The 10,704-nt window shown below is 41.2% G+C and overlaps 1 protein-coding gene across 1 annotated transcript; it reads right to left on the bottom strand.

Annotated features, from left to right (window-relative positions):
* Positions 1–203: 203 nt before the first annotated feature.
* Positions 204–10,540, bottom strand: LOC306902872 (myosin heavy chain, fast skeletal muscle). The gene is made up of 41 exons (XM_079471750.1): positions 10,423–10,540; positions 10,240–10,324; positions 9,371–9,583; positions 9,146–9,289; positions 8,908–9,064; positions 8,773–8,800; positions 8,569–8,683; positions 8,389–8,481; positions 8,203–8,266; positions 8,018–8,116; positions 7,833–7,936; positions 7,612–7,750; positions 7,413–7,531; positions 7,167–7,316; positions 6,907–7,077; positions 6,510–6,816; positions 6,254–6,327; positions 6,082–6,169; positions 5,892–6,009; positions 5,628–5,751; positions 5,417–5,553; positions 5,089–5,344; positions 4,757–4,999; positions 4,493–4,669; positions 4,256–4,401; positions 4,087–4,177; positions 3,606–3,995; positions 3,408–3,534; positions 3,193–3,311; positions 2,921–3,117; positions 2,662–2,845; positions 2,378–2,543; positions 2,182–2,306; positions 1,781–2,089; positions 1,472–1,675; positions 1,255–1,380; positions 987–1,157; positions 783–887; positions 603–698; positions 380–511; positions 204–270 (listed from the first exon to the last, which is right to left on the bottom strand). Exons 3-41 carry the CDS (start codon positions 9,569–9,571, stop codon positions 253–255), a joined length of 5,814 nt encoding a protein of 1,937 aa, XP_079327876.1. The 5' UTR covers positions 9,572–9,583; positions 10,240–10,324; positions 10,423–10,540; the 3' UTR covers positions 204–252.
* Between the last annotated feature and the right edge of the window lie 164 nt (positions 10,541–10,704).

Genomic DNA, 10,704 nt, shown 5'->3' with positions numbered 1-10,704 from the left:
ATGGAAAAGGAGCTTCTCTGAATGCATGCACAACAAACAGTAATATGCACTAGTATAAAGGTGTACCAAATATAATGTAGACTTGAATCATTTCAAGTTTATCTTAAAAACATTATAATATAATATTTCGGCATTAAATGAACAACATGGACAGCGGTATAAATATAGCATTTTTAATGGATACATGTAGTAAGTTGCAGTACATGTAAGTCATATTATATGCTTGCTTGTAGGTCTTATGGTGTCTCAGCTTCATTCTTCATCTTTACTCTTCAAATTAATAAGATTAGGACAAGAATCCATTCAGTTGGTTATCAGAGATTATCAGACTACAATTAAATCATTTAACATGTAATTTTAGCGCTTTGTGTGAGGTTACCTTCCCAACGTCACGGCTCTTAGCTCTCAGCTTGTTGACCTGGGACTCTGAGATGTCAGCACGCTCCAGTGCCTCTTCCAACTCATGCTGGACCTTCCTGTACCTGGACAGGTGAGAGTTGGCCTGCTCCTCCTGTGATGGATGTCCATATCACAGGATTGTTTTTAGGACAGTGGATGTTTTGAAAACATTTTCAGATCAGGGCATGAAATATTAGACTCACAGCTTCTTCAGCCTGACGCTTATAGGCCTTTACTTTCAGCTGCAGTTTGTCCACTAGATCCTGGAGTCTGGTCACATTCTTCTTGTCTTCCTCAGTCTTTAAGTGTAATTAGTGTTGCTTCTCTTATTTGATGAATACAAGTGATGTAAGGTGATAAATCACTAATTCCAGTTGTTTTACCTGATAGGTGAGCTCCTTCACTCTCCTCTCATATTTGCGCACTCCTTTAACAGCATCAGCACCACGTCTCTCTTCAGCCTCAACTTCAACCTCTAACTCACGCACCTTCAGTAAAAGCATTATTGTTTTTAATCCAATAAACCTCTGCATTATTCAGGATGTGTGAGAATCCATAAATCTGAGCTGCTAACCACTCAAAATTACCCTGGCCTCCAGTTTCTGGAGCTGTTTCTTTCCACCTTTCATGGCCAGACTCTCAGCCTCATCCAGACGATGCTGAAGGTCTTTGACAGTAACCTCCAGATTCTTCTTCATCCTCTCCAGGTGAGCACTGGTATCCTGCTCCTTTTTCAGCTCCTCTGCCATCATGGCAGCCTAAATTAAAAGCAAGTGAAAATTAACTATAACAAGAACACTAAAATCCACAAAATAGTTAACAAGCAAAGAAATAATAAATATTGTAAACACTTACATCAGTAATGGCCTTCTTGGCTTTCTCTTCTGCGTTTCTGGCCTCCTGGACTGAATCCTCCACCTCACCTTGAACCTGGACCAGATCCGCTTCAAGCTTCTTCTTTGTGTTAATAAGACTTGTATTCTGTGAGACATTAAGAGTGTTAGTCTAAATGTATCTCACTGTCATCTTAAACTCAATTTGTCCAGTTTAGTGCTATAATATGCTTTCCTACTTGAGAATGCAACAGTCCCACACGCTCACTGGCGTCCACCAACTCCTGCTCGGCCACTTTACGGCCTCTCTCGGTTTGCTCCAGTGTAGCTCTCAGCTCCTCGATCTCTGCTTGCATCAGGTTATTCCTGCGCTCCACCATGGCAACCTGCTCCTTCATGTCTTCTTGTCCTCTGATGGCTTCATCAAGGTGCAGTTGGGCATCCTGTAGCAGGTTAAGTGGGTCAATGTTAGACACTTTGATATGCTTTGATTCTAATCTACTGTAGATACAGTATTTTGTAAAGAGTTTTTACAGAAAGAAGAGTACCTTGAGTTGGCCTTGGACGTTCCTGAGCTGTTTCTGGGCCTCTGCGGACTGGCGGTTGGCATGGCTCAGCTGAATCTCCATCTCATTGAGATCTCCCTCCATCTTTTTCTTGACTCTCAGGGCATCGTTTCTGCTCCTGACCTCAGAGTCTAGAGTGCTCTGCATGGAATCGATCACTCTTTGGCTGTTCCTCTTGATCTGTTCAATCTCCTCATCTTTCTCAGCAAGCTTTCTGTCAATCTCACTCTTGACTTGGTTCAATTCCAGCTGGACACGAAGAATCTTGGACTCTTCATGTTCCAGGGTGCCCTAATAAACATTAGTAGGGTTTTATTAACACACTAGAAGGATGACTCACAGTGTAAGTAATAGATTTTTCTATGGGTTAAACGTAGCAGTACCTCAGCTTCCTCCAGTGCAGTCTGGATCTCTGCCTTTTCAGACTCCACAGTCTTCTTGGCTTTCTCCAACTCATGAATGTTCTTTCCAGTCTCTCCAAGCTGCTCAGTCAGGTCAGAAATCTCCTCTTTAGGTAAACAAAACAATTATAAAAATTGTTGTTTCTTTCAAGATATGCCATTTGAAAGTGTCATTTACGTTGCAGATTCTTGTTCTCTCTCTTCAGAGTCTCCAGCTGGTCGAGAGCTTCCTCGTAGGAGTTCTTCATCTTGAAAAGCTCAGTGCTGAGAGAACGAGCTTCTTTCTGAGCACCTTCTAACTCAGCCTGGCCTTCTTCATACTTCTGTTTCCACTCTGCCAGGACCTGACAATTATGTAAGTGCAATGATAGTTAAATGGCCATTAAAGGATAAATCAAAGGTCATCAACTCTAAGTTTAATGGATCAATTTTAAATGCGCACATGACTCATGTTTTTCTTACTTTGTCAAAGTTTCTCTGCTTCTTGTCCAGGTTGGCAGCCAATGCATTTGCTCTCTCTACATCAATCATGAGGTCCTCTACTTCACCCTGCAACCTTTGTTTGGTCTTTTCCAGAGAAGCACACTTGGAGTTCACCGCCTCAATAGATTCTTCAGCTTCCTGCAAACGCTGGGCCAGTTTTTTCCTGGGAAAATCATAGTAAATGTTGATATGGTAGTCACATCAAGTATGGTTGCCTTGAGACTTTTTCTTTGCATACTTGGAGTCTTCAAGCTCTTCAGTGCGCTGGATGGCATCAGTCTCATATTTGGTTCTCCACTGAGCCACCTCACTGTTGGCCTTGGACATTCCACGCTGAAGCTCGGCTTTTGCCTCTTGCTCCTCCTCAAACTGCTCTCTGAGCAAATCACAGTCATGACGGGCAGACTGGACCGTATGAGCCAGAGCGTTCTTGGCCTATAAGGCAGAATGTTTTAATTCTTGAGTGTTCAACTTTCTATGCAGTGCTTTGGGAATTTTGTGAAACTTTACCTTTACTTCTTCTTCATTGTGTCTCTTCAGTTCCTCTATTTGCTGTGTGTATGCTTGTTTTCCTCTATTTAACTGTGAAACAAGCGCTTCTTTCTCCTCCAGTTGCCGACTAAATTCACCTTGAAAATTCAATTTTAAAGTCACCGTAAAATGTCATGTAGAAACAATGTTACTTATTTAATAATTTTTCATTGTGTTGTGTACTCGTGTCTTACCATTCTCAGTTTGAAGTCTTGCACGTTGGGCAGACATGTCATTTAACTGACGAACATTTTCATCATTTTTGGCCTTGAGTTCGCACAGCTGGTCTTCAAGAGTTCTGCACATTTTCTCTAAATTAGCCTGAAAGAACACAGTTGTTTTAAACGTTTACTTTATTTACTGTCCATTTAATGTCACATTGTTGTGATTACCTTTGATTTAGCCACAGCCTCCATGTTGCTTGTTAAGTCATCAATCTCCATCTTGTATTCACTCTTCTCTTTCTCCAGTTTCTGCTTGACACGCTGAAGGTTGTCGATCTGTTCTCCGAGCTCGGCCACGCTGTCTGCCTGCTTCTTCCGGAGAGCAGCTGCTGTAGCCTCATGCTGCAAGGTGGACTCTTCCAGATCACGACGCAACTTTTGGAATTCTGCTTCACGCTTCTTATTCATCTCAATCTGGGCAGAGGTGGCACCACCAGCTTCCTCAAGCCTCTCGCTGATCTCCTCAAGTTCCCTGGAGAGATCGGCTCTCTGCTTCTCCACTTTTGCACGAGCGGCGCGATCGGCCTCGATTTCCTCCTCCAGCTCCTCAATACGGGCCTAATGTTTAAACATTAACTTAGGTTTTCATACTGAAAATGTGATTTTCTTTTTCCAGGTTCAATTGCTTCGTAATACAATAGAAGATTACCTGAAGTTCTTTGATCTTCTTCTGAAACTGTGCTCCCAAAGACTGTTCATCTTCAATCTTGCTGAGAAGCTGACTTATCTCAAAGTCTTTCCTGTCAAAAAAAGATTGTTTTGTAAGTGGTCAATTTAAACAGGTTACTTAAGATACTGGAGATATCTTTAACACTCACTTTTTTATCTTTTCATCTGATTGTTGTTTGTCGTTCTCCAGGTCCATTATGGATTCCTGGGCCAGTTTCAGGTCACCTTCAAGCTTCCTCTTGGATCTCTCAAGGTCCATACGGAGCTTCTTCTCTTGCTCCAGTGAACCCTCAAGCTAATGTTACAAAAACAGCGCATTTAACTGCCACACACAACAACAGATCAATGGAAATTCAGCTAAATAATCATCATGCCAAACATCTTACATCATCCACTTGCTGCTCAAGTTTTGTCTTGGCTTTAGTCAGAGTGTTGACTTTGTCTTCCTCTGCCTGCAGGTCATCAAGTGTCTGCTGGTGAGCCTCTTGAAGGGCTTTCTTCTCTTTGGTCAGCTTAGCAATGCTCTCATCCTGAGAGGCCATCTCCTCAGTCAGGTTTTTCACCTAAATACAAACATTTGTTCACTGGATTCCTTTTCAAGAGACTGAACAATGAGTTATCTATACAATATATGTGATTGAAATGTCTACCTTGTTCTCAGTTGCATGTTTCTCCTTTTCCACTTTGGCCAAGGTGAGCTCCAGGTCATCAATATCTTTCTTCAATTCAGAGCATTCATCCTCCAGTTTCCTCTTTTTACCAGTGAGTTCAGCATTGATCTCCTCCTCGTCCTCCAGTCTCTCGGTAGTCTCTTTGAGTTTGGCCTCAAGCTGGATCTTACTTTTGATGAGACCTTCACATCTCTCTTCAGCATCAGACAGATTCTCGGATTCCTGTCAATTTGGATCAAGACATGTTTAACTTCTGGAAGTTTCTTTTTTAAACCCAATGAGATCTATAAATATGTGGTTTCAATACTCACAGATGCTACTTGAAGTTGAAGGTCGTTTTTCTCTTGCAGGAGTGACACCATCTTCTCCTCAAGCTCCTTCTTTTTCGCTAGCGCCTTTGCTAGATCCTCCTTTGTTTTTTCAAAAGTTTCCTTCATAGCTGCCATTTCTTTCTCTGTCTCTGCACTCTTCAGAAGAGGCTTGATCTTGAAGTACAGCTTCATCCATGGCCAGTGTTTCACATTCATGAATGAGCGAATGTTGTACTGGATGGAATAGATGGATTCTCTGTGTAGAGTGTAATCAGTTAGTATCACTCATTATAACCATTTCATTTTATTTTACTTGTAAACATTATACCTTCTCTCCATCATTTTGACAAACTCTTTCCTCATCAAGAATCCACGGCACAAAGCCTGAGTCATGGTAACCAGCTGTACTAGTTTGTCATCTCTCATTTCCTCAAGGGTACCCAGCAGACCAGCTTTGAAAAACACCTAAACAATATTTTAAAGATTTTACTGCTATAACATTAAGAAGGTCATTCTCCTTTGTGTAGATTTAACCTCACCTTGGTGTGGCCAAACTTGTACTGGGTGTGATCAACATCAATAGAGCCCAAGAGTTTCTCTGAGGCCTTTTTGTTGTCAATGAACTGTCCCTCTGGGATGACACTAGCATTTAATACTTTGTATCTGGAGGACATTCAAGAATAAGTAATGTTTTAATGAAGCTATAAAATTATGAAAATGCGGATGAAAAGATGGGTTGGCACACATCATATGTAGCTCAACTGAAGTAGTGCAAAGATTACAAGATGGGATATTTACAGTACCTCTGCTTGAAGTCACCATAGAGAATCCTGCTGGGGAAACCCTTTCTGCAGATTCTGATACCCTCCAGGACACCATTACACCTCAGCTGGTGAATAACCAGGAAGTTCTCCATCAGGCCTGGAATAAATACATTCTTTATAGATGTTTTTAAACAAGAGCTACCTTTAAACATTCAGGGAAATGGTTTACCTGGAGTCTTGGACTCATTGGGAATCAAGCAGCGCACAAAGTGGGGGTGAGTGCTCCTCAGGTTAGTCATCAGCTTGCCCAAGTTCTCCTGTTATATTGTTCATATCATTAGCCTTAAAGAGGTTGGTTTTAATTGTGATGAGCTTCACTGTCACCAAAAGACACCTCATACCCTAAACAGCGCGGAGACGGTCTGGAAGGAACCGCCCTTCTTCTTGCCTCCTTTCTTTCCACCACCACCTTCAGCTGAGGAGAAGGGTTACATATAGCTTTATGTTTACTAGTCAACAAAGGAACAGTTACAGTCAAACAGAATGTGCTGTAACGTACTAGCAACTACAAATACATTCTACGCTTGGTTTGGCATTCCCAATAAATTCTTGTTTGAACCATCAGAAGGTAAATTATTGCATGATTATCAGTTATACCTTCAGAAGATGCATGAGCGGCATACAGGAACGAAAGAAGTTTGATTGATGACTTCTGATAGAGCTGCACAACAGAGTCATTCAGTGGATCTTTGTTCTTGTCCAACCAGCCAGAAATGTTGTAGTCGACAGTGCCTGCATAGTGCACCAGAGAAAAGTGAGCCTCGGCTTTGCCTTTGGCAGGTTTGGGCTTCTGGAAAGCTGCAGTTTTGCCAAGATGTTGATCGTGAAGCTTGTTTTTGAAGCTGGTGTCTGTGGCTTTGGGGAACATGCACTCCTCTTCAAGGATGGAGAAGATGCCCATTGGCTAGAGGAGAAATATTTAAGCTCAAGTGCAAGCCAAATAGAATTGTCATTTAGTATGTTGAGGTGTAATATTTGTTGAAGTCTTTTGTACCTTCTCAATAAGCTCAATGCAGGCAGCTAAGTCCATTCCAAAGTCAATGAACTCCCACTCAATGCCTTCTTTCTTGTACTCCTCTTGCTCCAGCACAAACATGTGGTGATTGAAGAATTGTTGCAGTTTCTCATTTGTAAAGTTGATGCAGAGCTGCTCCAGGCTGTTGAACTGACATTTCAACGCAATCTCAAGTTCTCATGACTATCTCAAACACTTACATTCAGATGCTAAGAGAGATATTAACAACTGATGCTCACATCAAAGATCTCAAATCCAGCAATGTCCAGGACACCAATGAAGAACTGTCTGGGCTGCCTGGTGTCCAACATCTCATTGATACGGATGACCATCCACAAGAACATTTTTTCATAGACTGACTTGCAGAGAGCTGAGACTGCATTATTCACCTGGGAATTCAACAGAGTATGCAGATCATTATTTTCAGTTGTCATAAACATCACTGTTTTCCCCTTTTAACCGCCATTAATTGTGTTAATTATTACCTGTGGAACGGTTTGGCCTTTGGTCACAAACTCATTTCCGACCTTCACTCTGGGGTAACAGAGAGCTTTTAGCATGTCTGCCGAGTTCAGGCCCATGAGGTATGCGATTTTATCGGCCACTAAAGAAAGCATAGTTATCATATAATGGGTCAGCGATAATGTGAATGATTGTATGATGAGTGTAAAGGCTTCATCTCACCTTCAGTGCCGTCAGGTTCAGCCTGCTCCTCTCTCTGCTTCTGCTTGAACTTCATGTTACCATGATGCACTACAGCACCTGTCAGCTTGTAGATGCCTATTTTCTCTTCAGCGGTGAATCCCAGAATGTCTATAGCAGTCTGCAACAACGTTTAAATATACACACATTAGAGAGCACAAAAATTACTTTAAAGGCATATATTAATGCTGTTGTGCGCGTACATCAGTGGCGATGAACTCCTCCACATCATTGATGCTCTTGACAGTGATTTCACCCTGACTGATCATTGGATAGTCATAAGGGTTTGTGGTGATAAGCAGGGCCTCTTGAAAGAATTCACATTCATTAAATTATTACTGCTCTTAGATGTTGTTTTATGCAACACACACAGCCGTAGATTTCTCACCCAGCAGCTCTGGTTTGTGTCCAGTCATGAGCTGGTAGAAGATGTGATAGCTCCTCTCAGCAGACAGCTGGAACGTGACTCTTGACTTTTCCAGTAGATCTTTAGAGGATAACATTTGCTTTACTTAACAATATGTTGGTCCAACAATAAAACACCTATGTTTAGTTGAGAACAATGCAACTCACATGTTTCAATATCAGCTGAAGCCAATTTACCACTTTGTCCAAAGTGAATCCTGATAAACTTACCCTAAAGAGACCAAATTTTTTGGAATAGCTTTAATAGAACTTGAAATAATTTAATATATTTTTAGAGCAAAGTTAATACAAATATAAACATATTACTGAACACATCTGACCACATAAACTTACAAAACGGGACGAGTTGTCATTCCTCACAGTCTTGGCATTACCGTAAGCCTCCAGCAGGGGGTTTGCTGCAACGATTTGATCCTCCAGTGAGCCCTGAATGTAATTCAGAGAATGATAGGTCATTAATAAAGGAAAGCTCCAGCATTGTAATCAATAGGTTATCTTCAGGTTTTGGCTTACCTGCATTTTTCCAGCAGCAGGTTCTACTTTCTTGGCTCCAGACATTGCACCAACGGTGGCAAAGTACTGAATGACACGTTTTGTGTTCACCGTCTTTCCTGCACCAGATTCTCCACTGGAGGTTCAAGAAGATCATTATTCACCTAACTTCTATGTATTTTACATTAATAATTAGAAGAATGAGATATAAAAACATGAACTTACGTGATCAGAACAGACTGGTTCTCACGATCTGACATAAAACCATGAAATATTATTAAGGGTTCAAGTCCCTTAGTATTACAAAAGCTTCACTTTCTGACAGTAAATCTTTAACAGCAAATAAATGAATCCTCTTACCTGTAAGCATGAACTGGTAGGCGTTGTCAGAGATGGAGAAGATGTGGGGTGGGGCTTCAATTCTCTTTTTGCCCCTGTAACCCGCCACAACAACTGCATCGTAAACCGGCAGCCACTTGTAGGGATTGACAGTGACGCAGAACAAGCCGGAGTAGGTCTGAAACAGAGATGACGGCCCAGTGTTTCAGTGCAACATCATCCTCTTCCCAGGAATAAAAAGTGTTTTGGTTGGACTTACGTAGATCATCCATGCTGCGTAACGCTCTTTGAGGTTATACAACACGGCAGGCTCATTGAGGTGGGTCATCATGGCCATGTCCTCAATCTTATCATACTTGGGAGGATTCATGGGGAAGATTTCATCTTCTTTTACCGTGAGCGTCTGGCAACAAACAACACCAGCTATTAGGATGTGTATGATATAACAGACAGTAGTTCCTGAAGATTTATTATTTTAACTTACCTTCCCACTGTGAGTTTTGACGGTAGCTTTGCCACCCTCTTTACTAACAAGAGTACCCTTCAGGTACATCTCATCTGCTTCCGTCACAAAGTAGGCTGTTTTGGCATCAAAGGGGGTGTTCTGAGCCTCAATTCTCTCTCTCTCTGGCTTGCGGAGGTAAATGGCCGCTGGGCCAAAACACTCCATTTCCCCATCTCCCATGATGACTTTTTTCTGTTAAACATATTTAAGATATTTTATATTTAAGATCACTGTTGGCAAACTCAATTCCTAGAGGGCTCTGCAAAGTTTAGCTCCAACCCTAACCAAACATGCCTGATCCAGCTTATCAATGTCTTCAGTATTACTAGAAACCTCTAACACCATGTCGCACAACACGTCCAAAGACAATAGAACCCATTAGAACCCAGTATAATGTTCTATTTTGTCCACTCTGGATGCGGCACACGACAAACCCATTAGGAACAAGCTGGTTATCGCGTCACTGTTAAAGATGGTTATTAGGCAGGCCAACTTCTCACAATATTCTTTCTAGAATTAAATAGTTCACATTAAAATGAAAATTCAATTCAATGTCAACATTTGCACACTCTGTAATCAAGTTGTTCTGAACCTATTTGACTTCTTTTGTTCAGCTGATAAAAAGATATTCAGAAGTATGTTTGTTACCGAACAGCTGTGGGGCACCATTGACTACCAGGAAAATAACATCTATGATAGGTCATGGTGCCCCAGAACTGTTTTTTTTCCCACATTCACAACAGTTTCCTGCAGAAATAAGAAAGTCATAAAGGTTTGGAATGACATGAGGGTGAGTAAATGATGACAAAATTTTCATTTTAACTGCAGCATTCACAAAGTTGTTTTACCAGTAATTCACTGCAATAAACGTTCTTCTCACTTTGTTGCCTGAATCTCAAGGCCAGAAATGTGCAGGGTTGCTTCCGCTGGAACCTGTAAAACACAAGTGTTTCGGAAATCTGTTTTACAATTCACATAAATAAAAAATGTAATACAATGAAGTTTTCACTTTAGAGTCTTTGCTCACTCACCTTCACTGGATGCTTGAGAGACCTTAAGAGCAAGACCAAGATGTCTCCTTTTATAAGGTCTTGAGTTTTTCCATCAACTGTTCTGCCTCCCTCTATTTGGCTATGGGTTGGGTTTTACTCTCTATATATGACAATGTTAAACTCATGTTTATAAAAACATGTGAGTTGTTATTTTTATCCTGATGGGAGACACACTATCAGTACTATGACTGAGTGATGAGCAACTTCATTGTAGTTTCTGTGTATAAATCATTTTACTTATGCAGAGTTTTATCATTGGAA

This window comes from Barbatula barbatula (assembly GCF_947034865.1).
Source record: "Barbatula barbatula genome assembly, chromosome: 13".
Lineage (NCBI taxonomy): Eukaryota > Metazoa > Chordata > Actinopteri > Cypriniformes > Nemacheilidae > Barbatula > Barbatula barbatula.
The sequence above is the reverse complement of the archived record's forward strand: the minus strand, read 5'-3'. Positions and strand labels throughout refer to the sequence as shown.

Coding starts and splice junctions, on each gene's coding strand:
- LOC306902872 (XM_079471750.1), bottom strand. CDS start 9,571: ATGGGAGATGGGGAAATGGAGTGTTTTGGCCCAGCGGCCATTTACCTC. Junction 5,000..5,088: donor TTCAACTTCAAGTAGCATCT/GTGAGTATTGAA, acceptor CCAAATTGACAG/GAATCCGAGAATCTGTCTGA. Junction 3,996..4,086: donor AGAAGATCAAAGAACTTCAG/GTAATCTTCTAT, acceptor TTTAAACATTAG/GCCCGTATTGAGGAGCTGGA.